Source organism: Triticum urartu, chromosome 7 (genome assembly GCF_003073215.2).
Source record: "Triticum urartu cultivar G1812 chromosome 7, Tu2.1, whole genome shotgun sequence".
In the NCBI taxonomy this organism is placed as follows: Eukaryota; Viridiplantae; Streptophyta; class Magnoliopsida; order Poales; family Poaceae; genus Triticum; species Triticum urartu.
In genome coordinates this window covers 603,283,291-603,302,578 of record NC_053028.1, presented here as the reverse complement: position 1 = coordinate 603,302,578, position 19,288 = coordinate 603,283,291, and the positions used below count along the sequence as shown (strand labels likewise).

Genomic DNA, 19,288 nt, shown 5'->3' with positions numbered 1-19,288 from the left:
ATGCTAAGTGTGCCCTGTGTAGATAGTAGCCCCTGAGACTCTGGTTGTCGTTGGGAACGACAACGATCAGAGGATCATAATCCCAGGTAGTAACCATACTGCTTTTATGAGTAGGTGATGGAAGCTCCAGTGGCTAGCCGGACTAGCGAGTTTTCCCATTTAAAACGGCAGTTGGATGCGGCAGACGCCGACATCGAGCTTGTTAACAAAAGGCTTGACGAGGTGCAGGGTAGGTGTTATTATCTGGTAAATGCCGCATAGTAAGAGCAGCATGAAGCCAGTATATTTAACATGTTATTACTGCAGATGGAGCTGCCACTGTTGAAGCCTTGCGGGCGGAACTTGCCCGAGCCAAGGAACAAGTGATATTGGGTAATGCGGCTGCTTTGAAGGCGGCCGAAGAGTTGCGAGCCGAGAAGGCCGCGCATGGCGAGAGCCGGGATAAGATGGCCAATATGGTCGTAGAATTAAAAGCCGCCGCCGACCGTTGCCGGGCTCTTGAAAAGGAAAACCGGGCGAAGGCATCGGACCTTGAGAAGGTTGCTGCAACGGCAAAAGACCTCCGCTCTGCTATGAGGGCAAAGAAGGAGGAGCTGAGGGAAGCCGGGGATATTGTAGTCGGGAAATCCTTTATGCTGCAGAGGAAGTTCGGAGATCCACGGTATGCCCCTCTGGATCGGCTGTGGAGTTCGGAGGATGTGTATATGGATTTGGCGGCGAGCGCTGCCGATGCGGCCAAATACTTTCAGAGTCAGACGGACCATGAAGTAGACCAGCTGTTTTGGGAACAATTCCTTTCTCCCAAGCGTCCGCTTTCATTGACGGACCAATTAGCCAAATGGGCCAAACTAAATAGGTTGTCCGGACTCTCCATGAGGTTTGTTGTGGATCAGCTATGGCCGGGAAGGTCGAAACCGAGCAGCTATTTCAGCTTGGTGCAGCAGTTCCTTGACGTGGTGCCGCGCATAAATGCGATGAAGAGGTCGGCGTGCATAGAACGCGCACGAATGGCCTTTGCCCGTGCTAAAGCATACTGAGCAGAGATGGATGCTACCACTGTTGCAGCGCAGGATTCGGCCATAGGTCGAAGGGCTGTTGAGCACTACTTTGAGGAAGTTCTTGAGGGTGCTCGTTTGATAGAGACCCAGTGCTCAAAAAATATTATGTTTGAGTGACATGTAATCTCATTTTAAGCGAAATTATTTTATAAATTTTCATAAGGCTACTTTTATACTTTTGCCTGAAAGTAATATGATGCCTCCTGGGCGGCCGTTTATGTATACATGTGTATAACCTGAAAGATTGCATCGTCGGCTTCAACCCCCACGCATATAATGCGGAGGTGTTCGCAGAAACACGTGTTCACACTTAACCCAACGTCTTGGTCCTATTAAGGAGGTGATAGTGGAGCGAGCGAGGCAACCGGACTATAATGCTTTAACACTTTCACTTAGCCATAGGAGTTTGACAGTGGGGCTACTAGATAGCCCCTGGTGGCTCCGCACTCTCCCGATCCCGGGGTGCGTATATGCCTGGCCAGAAAGCGGCCCTTCGTTAAGGCGGAGGAATTCTAACATTCCCATGGGTTATCGAGTGGTTGACCAGTCTCGCGCTAGATCATGACAGTCAGTTTTCAGCTTTCTCTACTGAGGTGCTCGTCCGGATGAACCAGGGCACAATCGCAGTAGTTCTCCTGGTGCTACCTTAGCCGGTAAAGCGGAACATAAGGCACCAAAACACAGGAGCCGGGCAAACCCAACATTTGACCAAAGACAATGATTCGGAGCTGATGCATATAGGGCCAAACTCGCGACGCCGAACACTCCTTAAGGTATTCGGTCTTTGTGGTATAAACTGGGCCTAAATAATGGCCTTCGTAAGAAGCCCCTTATGTCCAGGTACGTGCATTGGTCTGGCGTGGCCACATGCCAAGACGTCAGCATCCTTCTCAACGGTGGATATGTATCAACAAGAGACAGTAAGAAAGGTTTACGCAGGGTCTTAATCTAAAAAGAATCCTTGGAGCGGGTCCCTGCTGCACGTCTGCGCCTGTGTCTCCGTTGTGCCGTATCCTGGACGGGTGTGGCACGATGATCGTCTGTAAAAGAGAGGATTTAGGTGAAAAAGGTTGTCGTGCAAAAAGATAATTGAAGAAACTATGCATAATTCAAGATGAGGAGGAATGGCCACATGTCCGCGCGCGTTGAGCCCCTTGTAAATAGGGGTGTGACCATTTATTCGGTATAAGTAGCGGCGCCGGACTCGATTAGTTGTGTCTGAGGTCTTGATGACCTATGGGGCGCTTTGGCTAGTCCGGGCGCCTTTAGTGTGTGGCTGCCAAGGCAGCCTCACTCTCTTCGGTGCGCAGAGATCGCTTGATATTTCCGTGCACTGAAATGATGCCGCGTGGACAGGGCATCTTGAGTGTGAGGGAGGCGTAGTGTGGTATTGCATTAAAGCGAGTGAAAGCTTTGCGCCCGAGCAGTGCTTGATAGCCACTTTGAAACGGAGCGATGTGGAAGGTTAAATGCTAGCTATGGAAGTTATCGGGGGAGCCGAATATAACTTGTAGTAGGAGGGAGCCCGTACAACGAGCCCCTAGGCCTGGCGTTACTCCTTTAAAAGTAGTATTGCTATGGCGAATTTGTGTTGGGTCTAACCCCATCCCGCGGATTGTATCCTGGTATATTAGGTTTAGGCTGCTGCCGCCGTCCATCAAGACTCGTGTGAAGTGATATCCGCCAATTACTGGGTCTAATACCAAGGCAGCCCATCCTGCATGTTGGATACTTGCTGAGTAATCGCGATGGTCGAAAATGATCGGTTGAGGCGACCATTGGCAGGACTTCGCGGTGACAGGCACTTGGGTATATTTTCCTGGGGGTGCCGCATTGTTTTTTCCCTTGATCATGTGTAGTACGTTTACTGTTTTGGCTTCTGGTGGGAATTTCTTTTGTTCCCCAGTGTCTTGCTTGGGAGGCTCGTCCTCGTCTTCACTTGGTGTATCCTCCCCCTTGTGTACGGCGTTGAGCTTGCCGGACTGCTTGAAGACCCAACATTCTCTATGGGTATGATTAGCGGGCTTGCTCGGGGTACTATTTATCTGACATACCTGGTCCAGAATTTTGTTGAGGCTGGACGGTTCATCCCTGGTGCCTTTAGTGGGCGGCTTTTGACCTGGCCGGGAGCTTTTGAATCCGGCATTTACTGTCGTGCCCTTCGTGATGTCTTCTTTATTCCGGCGTTTGCTATTGCTGTTGCGCCATGATTTCCCGTTTCCATCTCTAACTTCAGATATACTGGGGTCGCTAGTGCTGCATCTGGCTAGCCAGTTGTCCTCACCCGCGCAAAAGCGGGTCATGAGGTTTGTTAATGCGGCCATCGTTCTCGGCTTATTTTGGCCGAGGTGTCTGGCGAGCCATTCGTCACGGACGCTATGCTTGAAAGTTGCCAAGGCTTCAGCGTCCGGACAGTCGACAATCTGGTTCTTTTCAGTGAGAAACCTGTTCCAAAGCTTTCGTGCTGACTCTCCGGGCTGTTGAGTTATATGACTCAAATCGTCCGCATCCGGAGGTCGAACATAAGTTCCTTGAAAATTTTCCCGAAAGGCGTTTTCGAGCTCTTCCCAACTTCCAATGGAGCTTTCGGGGAGGCCTTTGAGCCAGTGACGAGCTGGCCCTTTGAGCTTGAGGGGTAAGTATTTGATGGCGTGGAGATCATCTCCTCGAGCCATATGGATATGAAGGATATAGTCCTCAATCCAAACCCCAGGGTCTGTTGTCCCATCGTATGCCTCTATGTTTATGGGCTTGAATCCCTCTGGAAATTCATGGTCCAGCACCTCATCGGTGAAACATAGGGGGTGTGCGGCACCCCTGTAACTGGGTGTACCGCGTTGTTCTGATGCTTGTTGTGTTGCATTGTATGCTGGGGCGCGCTTGCGTGGTCCATAGATGGATCTTGTTGCGCCGTCCTTTGGGTGCGAGCCCTCGCGTGGGTCGCGTGTTGTATTGTGGGCGGCATTGTATGTCGTTCTGTGTTGATAGAGGGGTCGTCTATCCGACCAGGTGGTTGCTTTGATATTTGGTTGTGGGGGGTTGGAGGCCTCCTCATCGAATTCGGGTAGCAGCTTCCGCTTTGGGTAGCTCTTTGAGGGGCGATCGTCGCCGTACATTGCTGTTGTATTAAGTATTTTACTCCATCTGAATTGGAGTTTGTTTTGCGCGGCCTTGAGCCTTCGCTTCTACTTTTTAAGGCTCCTTGTGGTGGCAATGAGCCTTTCGCGGGCATTCTGATGCTCCGGGTGCCTGTCCGGCGTTATGTCGTCCGGACCATTATCCCTGATAGGATTTATTTGTTCGGTTTGAATATTCGGATTGCCGTTGTCCGGCAGCGGTTCGCCCTGCTCCAGCGCTGGGTCTGTGTGATCGCTATTTCTGTCGAGGCGGGATTTGGGGCGGCGCTTGCGTCGTCGTTTTGATTGCTTTTCGAGGGAACAGGCCTTCGGTGCGTCCTTCCACTCCTCGTCGTCATCTTTTGGTGTGTCCACCGTGTATACGTCATATGACGAGGTGGCGTTTCAGGGCCCAATAGGCGCTGGTTCTTCATTGTCTCCTTCATCGGCGTCCATACCGTCGATGTCTTCGGAGTCAAAGTCGAGCATGTCAGTTAAATCGTCGACAGTGGCTACAAAGTGGGTGGTGGGTGGGCTTTGAATTTCTTCATCGTCCATACTCCAACCTTGCTGACCGTAGTCCGGCCAGGGCTCTCCTGATAAAGAGAGAGACTTCAGTGACTTCAGGATATCGCCGAAAGGCGAGTGCTGAAAGATGTCTGCGGCAGTGAACTCCATGATCGGCGCCCAATCGGATTCGATTGGCCGGGGCGCGGAGGGTTCGGAGTCCGGAGAGGAGTCTGGCTCCTTGGAGTCACGAGCCTCGCAGAGTACGGGGCTGGTGTTCGGCTCAGTCGCCGTTTGGATCGCAGCCCCCGAGGTGGCGTCCAACCGCCCATCCTCGATCGGCGCAGTTGGCTCCGAACTGAGGGTCGGAGCCGGTGCGGGTGCGGCCTCCAGGGCACCGTTCGGCGGCAGAGTTAGATCATGCTCGTCATGACAGTGCGGCGCGCTCGGCAGTGGCTCGAATCCGTCGAAGATCAAGTCCCCGCGGATGTCAGCCGTGTAGTCTAAACTTCCAAATCTGACCTGACGGTCAGGGGCGTAGCTTTCGATCTGCTCCAGACGGCCAAGTGAATCGGCCTGCAGTGCGAAGCCGCCGAAGACGAAGATCTGCCCGGGGAGGAAGGCCTCACCCTGGACTGCATCGCTATTGATGATCGTAGGAGCCATCGGGCCTGACAGCGACGGCATAGAGGAACTCTCAATGAAAGCACCAATGTCGGTGTCAAAACCGGCGGATCTCGGGTAGGGGGTCCCGAACTGTGCGTCTAGGCCGGATGGTAACAGGAGGCAAGGGACACGAAATTTTACCCAGGTTCGGGCCCTCTCGATGGAGGTAAAACCCTACGTCCTGCTTGATTAATATTGATGATATGGGTAGTACAAGAGTAGATCTACCACGAGATCAGAGAGGCTAAACCCTAGAAGCTAGCCTATGGTATGATTGTTGATGTGTATGTTGTCCTACGGACTAAAACCCCCTGGTTTATATAGACACCGGAGAGGGTTAGGGTTACATAGAGTCGGTTACAATGGTAGGAGATCTGAACATCCGCATCGCCAAGCTTGCCTTCCACGCCAAGGAAAGTCCCTTCCGGACACGGGACGGAGTCTTCAATCTTGTATCTTCATAGTCCAGGAGTCCGGCTGAAGGTATAGTTCGGCTATCCGAACACCCCCTAATCCAGGACTCCCTCAGTGAGCATCATGAAGTTGTTGATGAAGGATTGATGATGATGATGGCGACGAACCCCCCCTCTCCGGAGCCCCGAACGGATTCCAGATCAGCCCTCCCGATGAATAACAGGAGGCGGCGGCGGCTCTGTAACATAAAACGCGATCAAACTTCTTCTCTTATTTTTTCTTGGGGAAACATAATTTATAGCGTTGGAATTAGGTCAGACGAAGCCACGTGGGCCCCCACAAGTCATCAGGGCGCGCCCTGTGGTGAGGGGGGGTAGGCGCGCCCTGTTGCCTTGTGGGCAACTGGTGCCCCCCCCCCCTCCGGTGGATCTTTGTTCCGGTATTTTTTATATATTTCATAAAAAATCTCCAAAAAGTTTCGTCAGATTTCAAGAACTTTTATTTCTACACAAAAAACAACATCATAATACTTCTGTTGAAAACAACGTCAGTTCAGATTAGTTTCATTCAAATCATGCAAAATTAGAGTTCAAAACAAGAGCAAAAAGTGTTTGGAAAGTAGATACAATGAAAACATATCAATCGTGTTGACAATTGTTGTGTGCAGACTTACATTTTAATTGCATTGCACAATAGAAGTTTGGAGTTTATGAAGTAGGATAGAGATCAGTTTATGAAGTTGTGTAGGAATGAGAAAAACTCCTATCTCAAACTAAAATGAAAACAAGTGCGCTAACTACACCATGAGTAGCATCGAGACGTATCGTAACACCATAATCATGGACCTAGCGACCTCTAGTAGTCATGCGTGACTAAAGCGCACTATGTACAAATATATTTGTCGATAGCACAACAAATCCATTCTTACCCCATAGACGATAGGCAGACTTTTTATGGATGACAATACCACCTAGGAGGCCAGGACCATAGGTGGATAGCGCTTTTGTGCTTTGAGATTCTCCCACATCATTATTTTCAAATCGACCGACAATGAGTGGTCCGACGTTGGCTTCCTATCAGACTACTGATAGGAAGTGTTTCCCTTTATGCTGAATGCTTCGTCGTGGCTGGGATGATAGGCTCGGTGCATTATTTTCATTGTACGCGGGAGTTAAACGAGGTAGCCCATAGTTTAGCTAAATTCACTTACGACAATAACATTTCTTGTAATTGGGTTGATGGAGCTCTTGATTTTTTCTGAAAATGCCTCGCAAACGATGTAACCATTTTGCCGAGGCCATGAATCCATGATGGCATTCCCTCAGAAAAAAGAAAAAGAACACCCGCAAAAAAAAGGACCGGTAGGTGGGGCCGCGGAGCTAATATATATACTGAACCGCCCTACAAACCCGCAGTTCCATCATAAACCCCCACACCCACCCACCCACTCGGTCTATCTAGTCCAACTGCTCCGCCGCAGATCCGCGATTGCCAGCAGCACCATCTCCGAATCGCCTCGCTAGGGTTTCCTCTCCAGCGGCGGCCGGCTCGACCGTACTCCGTTCGTGAGGTACAACCAGTTCCTCCCCCAGTGCCCACTTGTGCTCCTCGATGTCTCCTCTTTTAGGCGAGCGTCGTTATTTGCTCGACGCGCTTCGTCCTTCCTTGGTCGTGCCGTCGCGGTTCGTGAGCTTTGTAGGCTTCGTGGGTCCGTGTGGGCGTTTGGTGCGCGGGGGTAACGCTGTGACTCTGGCCACACTCAAGTTTATGCCGTCTGTAAATTCGCGCTGCAGTACTCTGTGGGAGTAGGAATATAAGATCTTGTAGTAGATCACTTAGTTTTCAGAGGGAGTAGTAGTGTAATACAGTACAAGCTTTCATGTCGCGTTAGCAGAGGGCTTATGTATCGCTGACTGGGGGCGTAGGCAGTGGTGTTTTTTGTGTAGAGCTCTGATCATTGTTTGTCTGGATGGATTCTCGTCAGTTGCTGCTGAACTGATGTTGGTAGTTGGGCTGGTACTTTGGAGTATCAGGACAGTCCTGTGCTGCAAATCTTGAACGATTTAGCCCGCTGCCATTTAGTAGGAAGCCGATGCCCGTACCCTTGTGTAGTTTCTGAATTTTGGTGGGAGTCTTTCAGTCGGCACCCGACACTGAGCTGCAGACCTTCTTTTCTTTTTCTTGCTTTGGCCCTGTGGGACACAAGTATTAATGTTTTGGTTCTGAATTTTAAGCATTTTCCTTTCTGGCAACAATTTTGCATTCTACATTCTCACAATATTCATTCACCTCAAAAGATACTAATCAGAGATGTTCCTTATGCAGCAATGGCTGCGAAAGCTGGGAATTCTGTGGGTGGTGTTCTTCCCCATCCCCACGTGGTAGTGATTTTCTCCATATTAGTTATTATTACTCTGCAAATAAAAGGGTATTGTTGATCAGGATTGGCTTTGCTTACAGATTGGAAATGCATTTGCCCAACACTACTACAAAATTCTGAATGAGTCACCAGAGGATGTCCATAAGTTCTATCATGATCAAAGTATTCTTGGTCGGAAGCCAAATTCTGATGGTACATTGACATCTATAACCACACTGCGTGTAAGTTCTCTGCAGCGCAGCAGCGGCATTGTATGATCTTTCCATTTCGGTTGTAAATTGAGCATTTAGTAGTAGTGGGATTATGCTAAGAATCCAATGTTTAGACCATACGTGTTGAAATGTGATCCATGGACAATTGGACATCGTTAGCTAAAGGATGTGCATGCCAATATGGTTTCTATGTGATCTTATTATGCAGCATCCATGCAAGCACAACCTTGTGATACAACATCATTTTGTAGCAAGAGATTATGTGCCATGTTGAAGGCAGTAGAATTCTTCCCAACACTTGTCTCTCTTATTTGTCTAATACGTGGTTGCTCAATTAAGGGCTATAGTCACTTGATTGGTTAATCAATTTGTTTTTTGTGTGCTTAACCAGGATATCAATAAACACTTTGTATCTACATACCTCAAGGGATGTTCGATGGAGATAGACAATGTAGATTCTCAGCCATCCCACGAGGGCGGTGTGCTCGTTTTAGTTAGTGGGTCCTTCACTGTCCCTGATGCCATGAAGCGTAGGTTTACTCAGTCGTTCTTCCTTGCTCCACAAAAAGGAGGCTATTTTGTTCTGAATGATGTGCTTAGATACATTCCAGTTGAGCCAGGTAACTAACATTAATCTTCAGTTTTCTTTCACCCTCAGAGTTGCTCCTTCCATAGCTTTGCTGACATTTCAATACTTGGCCAGAAACACCACCTGTCAAGGTTACAGTGCTTCCGTTGATGGATTATTTCTGGGTATGATGATATCACCGGTGAAGTCATGAATCAATCTACAGAAAGTACCTCCATCAGCAATGAAGTCATGAATGACAGATAGTCACGTCTCGGCAGTGCACTACTAGCTTTCTTACAGAATGCAAGTTTATCCATCTATAGATTATGTTTGCTTTTGCAACAAATGGGTGCGAAAAGTTTAACATTTGCGAATGCCTTAGCATTGTACATACATTATGACTTGTTAAAAGGGGAGAAAACATCAGACAAGTATACAACTGAATATATCTATTATATGCATCTCAAAAGACTATATATGTGCATGTTAAGGAACACAGACAATTTTTTGTTCTGGGAAACAGAGTCTAGCGAGTGAAAACACAAAATTATAGGCTATGCTATGCAGCTTTCAGTCACACCCACTGTTTCTGTTTCCCCTTCCGACAAAGTTGCTTCTCCTCTTTCCGAAGAAACATCGACCCGATTCTCCCTCTGTACAAACATTGACCCCGAACGCTATTCCGCTCTTTGTATTGACCCCTGTACGACCTGTACTTTGTTAGAAGGAATATTTGCAGCCTCTTCACAATAGTCATTGTCGCTTGCTTGTGTGACAGTTAGATGTTGACCAAGCCTCTTCATGGCACTCCATCCGCAGATCCGCTTACGCTTGCATCGCACCAATCTCTCAATCTTCATGATGCTCTGGGTTCTTCCTCAGGATCACAAAGCCCTCCAGAACTGGTGTCAGCGGAATATATCTACATACAGGAACATCAGTAAGCTCGAGGAAGAATCAAGTTACTGAAGAGAACATAAGATTCATTTCGAAAATGTTCTGTAATTACTTTTCAGTTGCTAGCTCAGCTCGCTCCCCTGCAGCGAGCAATACAGGCGTGTTGTGCGTCTGGAACCCAGTGATGGTCCTGGGACTTCCCGCTTGACCGACCACATCAACCGCTTGGCCAACATGAACAGGCACAGGGAGGGGCTTGAGATCCTCATCCAGAGTCAGTAACATCCTAGGCTGTTCCCAGCAGAGAAACACACATTTCAAAATCATATGATTCTTTTTGACCCTACCACTGAGTCCTTAGTACAAGATACATACCTGCATAGCAAGGGCAAGGATGTATAGCATGTAGGGATACTCTCCGAGGATGGTGGGTTGCATGTTAAGGCATGCGTGCAGAACGGTTACTAGCCCAGCTAGCGCTACGCTGAAAAGTGATAACACAAAAGCTTTTTAAATCACAATTCCAGTAAAACCAAAGGGAAACCCTACCGGACACATTACTCACGGGGATAGAAGTAACCGGTCAGAGTGGTATGGGGCAAGTGTCAGCAAGCCCTTCCCTAGGTGAACAAGACCCTGGGCAATCCTCACCTGAAATCAAAAGAAATCAACAAATCTGAAACCTAAATAACCAAAGGAAATCGTCCTAACGTTTAAAACAAGGATAGTGTTTTTTGCTGTAGGTTTGTACTTACACAAAACAGGTAAACGCCATGTTCCTGACTTGAGAGGTTACGAAGCAACTCGGCTATACGTGCATTGTTTGTACCAGCACCTATCAAACCCAGTGAGATGGTTGCAGCCTGCATGTAGTGATTTGATCAAATATGTAATCTGAGAAATAAGAAGAATCAATATGTTATATTGTGACGAAGTTACTAACCATCATTACTTGACCGTCCGCATCATTGCTCAGTCTACTCAGTGTGTCTACAACGTCTACCTACATGATATGCAGACAGTATGAAACTAGACATCTGGAAGATACAATCTATTTACATTAATTATGATAGGCAGACAGAATGAAACTAGAGATCTGCAAGATGCAACCTATGTACATTATTACCATAACTGCGGGCACTCAGTGAGCTAGAATCAAATAAGAAGCAGCAAAGCATGTTGTTGCCAATAAGCCAAGACCAAATAAGTGTCTAACAAAGCGTGATCTCCAAGCACATTCAGACCGAAACGGATGGTTTTGCAACAGATGAAAAACTAACAGTCATGCATGTTCTTAGCCTATTGTGCTTCCACTGCTATTAATATATTACAAATATGTGTGCAACAGTACAGAGATGCAAATGCTCCATCTTGTGGGACCAATCCATCCGCCAACCCAAGAAATGTTTCCATTTAATTTCATGGTGCATTTGGAAGGGCTATTAATATGGCAAAAGTTTGATTTGTTCCCATTTAGGCCCTGTTTGGCAAATCGCCACGGAGCGGAGCCTGCAGAGCGGCCTTCCGGACACTCCTCAAATTAGAGCTAGATCCTGCTCCGCTCCGGCATGGAGTTGGAGAGTGGAGAGAGTCCGAACAGCCCCTTAATGTTACAGAAGACAAGCGAAACTTATACTCCCTCCGTCCCATAATATAACAACGTTTTTTACACTAGTGTAGTGTTAAAAACGTTCTTATATTTTGAGACAGAGGGAGTATAAAATATAGGAGTACCTTTGGATTGGATATGTAGAGCATGCCAAGAGCAAGAGGAACCGCTCTTCTAATATTATAATCACCATACTTAAAAAGTTGCTCAAGGGACCGTACAGCCATTTCAACTCCTAATTCTTCAGCCATGGCAATAAGAGCAATTCCAAGTACTGCTGGCCCTTGGTGACTTCCACCTTCCTTTTTTGAGCAGATACTAAGGAGCTCCTGAACCTGAAAAATCAAATGGCATAGTTCATTAAGAACAGCTATGCATTGAACTTTTGGGTATCATACAATCTCTCTGCAATTCATGTATCTTTTGAAGGTAAGTTACCTTAAGCACATTCCCTGTCCCAGCATATGCCAAAGACATAAGAGTTACATCCCAATAGTCCTTCATTATTTTATCAAAAAATTTAGAAACCTCCTTCATTATTTCATCAAATGTTTCAGAAACCTTAACAACGTTAGCCTTCGGCCCCTCCTGATACAGTGTTGTTAAGATCAACAAATTGAATAGGAAAAATTCATAAGCCTGTGCACATGCAGCCACATTCAAAATAAAAGGTATTTAAATATAAATCACATCAGCAGATGAACCTATTTTATAACAATGGAGAGAAACCAGCCAAAGCATGGGTTTAAGGTATATCATCAAAGGGTGTCCACAAGTATAAGGGCAGGCACCGAAACATAGAATACATGTTTTAAAATTATTCCATGCTCCGAAACAAGAAAAAAAATGTACAGGAAGCTGTGAATCTTACTGAGGAACAACAAAATTACCTGTTTTCCAAGATATAGAAGGCCAATGGAAACTGGAAGCAGACGAATAATGGGCTCTGCAAGCTCTGCTTTAATAAGATTTTTCAAGACAGATATGATTGACTGTGCAATCTCTTCGTTGCAGGAACCAACAAACACCAATCCCAAGGAGATGGCAGAGAACACTAAGTCCACCAAAGGTGCTTGGGAGTCACTCAAGGTAATTAAGAACAACGATTTAAGCTGAAAATTCGGAAACTATATCAATGCAAGATAATAAGGGTATTTCAGGTATAGGGGAATGTATTGATTTAACCTTGTCTTTCCGGGACCCAGCATAAGCAATACCAAGGCCCAAGATTGCACCGATACGTGTAATTGATGCTGCACTCGTGCTATACCCAGAAATAAGAGCAAGTGCCTGCATAACATAAGAGGTTATTACAGCAGAGGACTTGTATTAGAAGAGCAAGAGGATGGATGGAGTAGGGTAGGGTGGTACATACAGGATCATAGTCATTCTTCACACCACAAGAGACCATTCCTATACCTAACAAAGCCCCTGCAACGACATGAGTATCATCGCTCTGCAGGTACTTGTCAAGTATGGCAAATCCTGAATCATGATCCCATAGATGTATCATTCCCTGAAAATGATGTGTTAGTATTTAGTACTGTTATCTTATCAAATACTCGCATCGTCTAGTAATCTAAAGGGTGCATTTAATAGAAATAGAATTATATCAGTACCAGACTAGCTACTGCACTGGCTTTCCCAAGTTCGTTCTTCTCGAATAGCAAATTTTCAGAAGAATCTGAAATTGCAGTCATGAGTTTGTCCTGCAACAAGAATATGATCTTAATATCATTACTTTCCCTGAAGATGGCGAGAAAGTTCATAAGAGCTAACCTGGCAATAACCAGCATTCACAAATGCATTGACAAAAGTTGCGGCCAAATTTTGTCTTGCAGAATCAAGGCTGGAGCTTTTGGCACCTTGACCGCCAATCAGATGAACCTAACAAATGAGCATGTCTTTATTTTAACTGGGGTACCTAAACAAACTAACAAACTACTTAAAAACTGAATCGGCAAATAACCTAACAAAAAATTACCTTATATATGTCCTCTGGAGATTTTGGCTCCATGACACCAATATCCCGCGCAAGCATATGGTACCCCTCACTCAGTTTGGTGTTATTAACTACTTCCTGCAAAGCATTCTTCTCATTTTCATCTGCAACCATGTCATCATCAACCTCCATGCTTAAACCCTTCAATAAGAAGAGCTCATTGATAAAGGAAAATAAAGGTCAAAGAGTCTGCTAAAAGATTTAAACAATCTGTAGTATGGAATCTATAGGTACAAACTATCCCAATGATCAGAATTGTAGATCAGCAGACGATGGCAAAAATAGGTAATTTTGCTTCTGTTGCATGTCTGTGAGCATGGATGAGACTCACATAGCGTGCTATCATAAATGCGAGTTGCTGCTTCAGGGAGAAATCTTCAGTTTCTGCAAATACAATCTTCACACTCTGATCACAACACTAGAAGACATTGAAATCAATGTTAGTGCCATTGAATTTCGGACCTCAAAATCACAGGCATAGTTCATTCACTTACCTTGTCGTCGTTGACCAAAAGCACAATTCGCAAAGCACTTGCAAGATCCCTAAACTTCCCATACATGCCAAAGGCAATGTAAAGTGTGGCCTCATAGGCCTCACGGTCAGGAGTCAAAAGGTATCTGCCAGTTTCCACCCCAACATAACAAGTGGTCACAAGTTTAATCTCGATAAATTTAAAATTAGAGAATGCATAAATTCACTCACGTACTTAGAAGAAGTAGTCAAATACAAGCATGCCCTTTTGTAGTTGGTAGAGTCAACAAGACAAAATAGCCTTGCAAGGTACTCTTCATATTTTTCGTCTAAAAGCATCTCAAGGTATCCAACCTATGTACAAAGAAATACCATGCTTCAGTTGCATCTCAATAAGCATAAAGCTGATCCATTAATCCAAACAGAAATGTTTCACCAAACCTCCATCAAAAGATCCAGAGCTTCAGTTTCAGCATTATGCTACAATAACAAAATCCATCAAAGAATTAATCACTATTAGGTTTATTTTAAACAATTACTATTGGTTATCAATTACGATTAGCATATTTCACATAAGTTAATATTTTTATATGATGAAGTAACAAAATAAAACAAATGCAACACACAAAATCTAATCGGAATCAACCTTCATGTGAAATTTGACAATTTCCAGCACTAGTTCTATCTTGGATTCAATTGGTGTTGATGAGCCATTGTCCTGCAAAACAAGAAAAGTTTGATATTTAAGCCCAACTTCCTGGAACAACTAATACACTATAGCATAGATAACAAAAGAAAGAGTTGATGGAACTTCTTTTCTAACAAAATAAAATGCATTAAGAGATAGCAAACCAGCAATCACAACTTCAAGAGTCTTGTCAGCTGGACAGCCACAGAAATTATGGTACATCAATCAGTAAGGTATATACATACTGACGATAAAGTCAAAAGGTTCGAGGAAAAACAACCAAAACACTTTCGATTCTAATATACAACATCTAAACAGAAATTGGATGTCATGCTACCATGAAGAACAATTAAAACACTATTGGTTATAATCAACAACATCTAGACAGAAATTGGATGTCATACTACTGTGAAGAGAGACAGGGGCGGGCCACTATTCAGTTTTTTGCCGAAAACTATGCATATCTAGCACGGAACTAACACGCGAAATGGCATGCCATCCGGACAGAAAGTGGATATCATTAAACCTGAGAATGGTTATTAAAAAACTGGGTGAAACGGTTCGGTTCTTACTTTGGATTTGATTGGTTCAGGTTTTATTGGGCTGAAACTTTTTTAGTTTGGTTTTGGTTTGGGTATGTGAAAAAACCAATTTGGGTATAGTTGGTTATGGGCTTAAACAGTTTGGTTATTAACGGCTATAAACTATGGGTCCAAACCGGTTTCTGGGCATTGGTTATGTGCAATAAGTAACGACGCATCGACAACGAGTATCTTTGATCCACGTACATGCTGCGATGCACTATGTAATTCTGTATTATGGGGAAACACCACATGCAAATCGGATGTGTTTGCTTGTGCTTTAGCTAAGCAATTGGTTTTAATACACTTGTCAGTGAGCTTTTCGGTCGTGGGCATTGTCTTTTTTTTTACTCTTGCTGTGTGTTGACCGTATCTCAACGATAACTTTGTTCTCAAACTGTTGTAGATGCACTTATGCCTTTTCTATGTCATTTGCTTCTTAAGATGTCGATTTGTGCAATCATATATACATTGAAGCAAACCCATAGTTATTTATTGGGTTTAAACCCACGGTTATGTATTGGGTTTAAATTGGTTTGGGTGGAAAAAATAGAGGGTTTAGTTTTGGTTGGGCTGAAAATGGCATTAAACAGGTATGGTTCAAGTATGGTTTTGAGAGATACATGTACGGATAAGGTTCAAGTATGGTTTCAGTATGAAACCATTCTCAGATTTAGATATCATACTACAGAACAGGGTACTATGGAGAACATATAAAAAATCATGCAATACAAACGATGAAGTGGATTAGGATCTAACCTTCCACTCTTTTCCAATTTCAAAAGCCAAGTTTCTGTCGAAAAAGACATTGACATAATTAGAGCCCACTATATGAAACAGCTTGAGCCTCCGCAACAAAAAAACTTAGGAGCAATACTATAGTCCATTAATTTCCGAACAATATAGCTTAGATTTGAAATGGCAGAATGACTAGGATGGTGGTAAGTCAATAACACTCAAACTGGAACAACAACAAAATACATAAGAGTGATTCTTTAGATTTAGTATTGCATTTGAGGGCATATAAAAAATAAATTCACATCACGTTGTATTTGTAGCTACAAGGATGGAAAAAAGTGTATACGAAGACAAAATAGTAAATAATGCTAATAGGGAGCTATTTACAAGTAACATGAAGAAAAGGTAAGGTTAGAATTACAGCCAGGGGGATGAATAATGTCAGCACCTCACATATACATGACCCCATGAACATATATCAACTAAAGAGCCCATCATACAGTACTTGAGGCTTTCCTAAAACAAGAAAAGGAAGCAAAATTTAGCAAGACAAACCTATACAGTAATGGTCAACTAAATCTAGATGCTCATTTCAGTATTCAGCTTTCCAAAAAAGCTTATGAAGTAGTATAATGGAAGTTAGGTGGTTTACGATGAGGGAAAACCTGTATTAAAGTAAATGTAACTACATGTAGGTTCTGGTGTTAAAATATCCAAGCAAAGAAAAGGACTAGGTGCCTGTTAGCTATCTGGTTTGTGTCAAAGCATAACACTGTTAAAGTTGCAGTCAGCAGTGATAGATGTGGTTCTCTCGCCAGCGACATTAGGCACAGGATGATCAATCCAGAAGTTAAATAAATCAATTGATGGCCCATGTGTTGATGTCGATAATGGTCGAATGGGGTAATATAGGATGACATATGATCGAGCCATAGGTAAGTTACTATGAAGATTAATCCTTGCCCTTGGTCCCAGCGGCACACATGACTAAATATTTTAGTGGGTTCAGGTTAGTTACAGCATAACAGAGGGATGAGGCTGTTAATCTAGATTTTTGTTTGGGGCCTTCACATATTGCTCTTTGCTTATGCCACCTAGCCTGGTTTTAAGATCCGTATTTATGAGTGCTAAAGCAAACTCTAACCACTATGAACTAGAAATAAATAAAAACTATTTGTAGAGTATATCTTGCTCGGAATTTCACGCGATGGTCATTTATAAAAAAGAAAGATACTAACAGAAGGAAATGCACAAATGTTTAAACAGTGCTTTGGTATTTCTGCATACCCTTTCTCCTTCAGCAGACGCTGTCAAGGCCAATACTGACAGAATGTCAGCCATATGTTTCTGCACAATAAGAACAGAAAATCATAAGCACCATAGTACTTAAGCTTGGCTCAACTGAGACATTAACAATCCCTTGATACCTTCTGTGCAGGATCCCGCATTCTCTGAAAACAAGCCTTGAGAGTTCCGTAGTGTGCACGGAGGAATTTGAGTGGTTTCGGGACAGACGTCATTGAGCTTGTCGCCGCACGAATCTCTTTCCTGTTAGGCATTAACCACAGTTAACTATGTACCGAGAAGAAAAATGGCATATTAGCTGTTTGAGGAATGCAGTGCTGCAGTCAATAGCAGCAGTAGGATGCAACATTCGAAATGAACAAATCAAATCAAATATACCATCATAACATGATAGTGAAATTCAACAGCGAAAGCATGACGCAATAGGAATTTTGCTTTCGTAGTATCCTGTCCCAACTTAAGAGCAGAGGGAGCCCAAAATTGGCATCCTTGCAAAATAAGCAAACCAGCACAACCAAAAACCTGAACAGTATTCCTGTCCCTCCAATTTTTCATGACAGTGAATTTCGCAGAGCGCAACATTCCTATAAACTCGCCTGCAGATTGCAGTACATACCGGTAGGTAAATCAAGAAATCAACCCAGAGATTAGGGTGCAGGAGACTACAAACTATGCAGCGGCGCAACAAACATTTGCATGCGAATCGAGAAAACGGATCACGCGGAATCTGGTGTTCGCGCCTAAAAAATAGCCATCCAAAATTGACAGCGACGCGCCTGAATCCGAACCGGAACTAAGCAGGAGACCAGAACCGAAACTAACCAAAACTGAGAGTGGTGCAGGAGACTAGAAACTGAGCAGCGGCGCGACAAACACTTACATCCGAACCGAATTTGGTTTTCGCGCCCGGATCATACGGAATCTGGTTTTCGCGCCTAAACTGGCCATCCAAATTTGAGAGCGATGCGGGCCGAATCCCGGGGAAGTTCAGAAGCGGCAGAAGGCATTACCTCAGGGTGTCGATGGCTTCTACCCGGAGGCGGGGGTCGCCGCTCTGCGCCAGCTGCACGCAATCCTCGAGACGCGCCTTGAGCTCGAGGTCCTCCTCCGACTGCGACAGGCACGAGACGCAAGTCACGCGGCCGCACCCGTAAGAGAGAGGACGAGCGGCGCCCCCGCCCCGCGGGGAGGAGGCGGAGGAAGAGAAGGGAGAGAAGTGGCGGGGTCGTCGCTGCTCACCAGATCGTCCCCCTTCATCTTCCCCTTGCCCTTGCCGGCTGCGGCGGGGCGGGGGAGGCGGGGAAGGGGCGGAGGTGGGGGCTCCGCCACCGCCGCTGGCGTCGTCGCGCGGCTAGGTAGGGTTTACGAGGGAGTTCGGGGAGTCGGCGGGCAATCAGAAATTCAGAAATGGGAGGGAGGAGAGGGAGGGGAGGAGGATTTGGGCTGGCTGGTGTGGTGATCTTTCTGGTCAGGGGAGGTCAACCGAAGTAAACGCCAAGAGTTTATATAGCGCGCCGGCTGGCGAACAAGCGAACGGCACGTGTTTTCACTCACACGAGCGAACCGCCTCTTGGTCGGTTGTCAGCTACAGCCGGGTGCCTCAAACCCGCCTCATACATCTAGATGGTCCGTCATGTCATTGTCTGGTCACGTTTTTTCAACCCAGACAGACGCCTCAAACGGGTATAAAACATCCGGTCTGACCGGCACCACTCATGTCCAGCTCAAATATGTGGCAGATATGGAGGCGCACGGGCACACCCGCCACGTCGGACTGACGAAGGGGTCCTAGCCGAAAATGCCCTCAAACCCGACGGTCCGAAACTCGTCTCCTTCGGCGGGCCGCGTAGTGTCTTGCTTGGCTATTTAAGTCGACCGGCGGCATCGAAACCCTACCATCCATCCACATTTTCCTCCTTCTGTCTGCTGCCGCCGCCACTTTCCACTCCACCTATCCGCCTAGTAGCCATGTCCTCACGTCGTCGGGTGAGGAGCGAGCCATTTCTGACGCCGGAGCACCAGCTCGAGCTCCTTGAGCAGATCTGGGCTAGGCGCGAAGCCCGGATCACCAC

The 19,288-nt window shown here is 45.6% G+C and overlaps 2 protein-coding genes across 4 annotated transcripts; one reads left to right on the top strand and one right to left on the bottom strand.

The window, feature by feature from the left end:
• Nucleotides 1–7,194: 7,194 nt before the first annotated feature.
• Nucleotides 7,195–9,398, top strand: LOC125523594 (nuclear transport factor 2-like). The gene is made up of 5 exons (XM_048688616.1): nt 7,195–7,331; nt 8,087–8,142; nt 8,222–8,362; nt 8,745–8,973; nt 9,057–9,398. Exons 2-5 carry the CDS (start codon nt 8,089–8,091, stop codon nt 9,110–9,112), a joined length of 480 nt encoding a protein of 159 aa, XP_048544573.1. The 5' UTR covers nt 7,195–7,331; nt 8,087–8,088; the 3' UTR covers nt 9,113–9,398.
• On the bottom strand, nt 9,359–18,614 carry LOC125523592 (26S proteasome non-ATPase regulatory subunit 2 homolog A-like). 3 transcript variants are annotated; one of them, XM_048688613.1, is made up of 25 exons: nt 18,456–18,614; nt 18,227–18,327; nt 17,339–17,459; nt 17,199–17,258; nt 16,360–16,427; nt 15,933–15,966; nt 14,551–14,622; nt 14,346–14,384; nt 14,140–14,258; nt 13,927–14,050; nt 13,764–13,850; nt 13,415–13,573; nt 13,210–13,317; nt 13,050–13,139; nt 12,806–12,946; nt 12,616–12,720; nt 12,321–12,542; nt 11,869–12,018; nt 11,556–11,765; nt 10,765–10,824; nt 10,577–10,684; nt 10,387–10,472; nt 10,197–10,305; nt 9,934–10,112; nt 9,359–9,846 (listed from the first exon to the last, which is right to left on the bottom strand). In XM_048688613.1, the coding sequence occupies exons 1-25, from the start codon at nt 18,471–18,473 to the stop codon at nt 9,774–9,776; spliced, it is 2,643 nt and encodes an 880-aa protein (XP_048544570.1). In that variant the 5' UTR covers nt 18,474–18,614; the 3' UTR covers nt 9,359–9,773. The 3 variants fall into 3 exon arrangements, with proteins under 3 accessions (XP_048544570.1, XP_048544571.1, XP_048544572.1); XM_048688614.1 differs by having other exon boundaries at nt 13,415–13,510; XM_048688615.1 differs by lacking the exons at nt 16,360–16,427; nt 18,227–18,327; nt 18,456–18,614 and having other exon boundaries at nt 17,339–17,400.
• Between the last annotated feature and the right edge of the window lie 674 nt (nt 18,615–19,288).

What these genes read in the sequence shown, in the direction of transcription:
- LOC125523594 (XM_048688616.1), top strand. Translation starts at nt 8,089, where the DNA reads ATGGCTGCGAAAGCTGGGAATTCTGTGGGTGGTGTTCTTCCCCATCCC. An exon ending in TTCTTCCCCATCCCCACGTG is followed by an intron (nt 8,143 to 8,221) that starts GTAGTGATTTTC and finishes CTTTGCTTACAG; the next exon opens with ATTGGAAATGCATTTGCCCA. An exon ending in ATACATTCCAGTTGAGCCAG is followed by an intron (nt 8,974 to 9,056) that starts GTAACTAACATT and finishes ATACTTGGCCAG; the next exon opens with AAACACCACCTGTCAAGGTT.
- LOC125523592 (XM_048688613.1), bottom strand. An exon ending in TTGTCAAATTTCACATGAAG is followed by an intron (nt 14,385 to 14,550) that starts GTTGATTCCGAT and finishes TTGTTATTGTAG; the next exon opens with CATAATGCTGAAACTGAAGC. An exon ending in CCAGTGCAGTAGCTAGTCTG is followed by an intron (nt 12,947 to 13,049) that starts GTACTGATATAA and finishes CATCATTTTCAG; the next exon opens with GGAATGATACATCTATGGGA.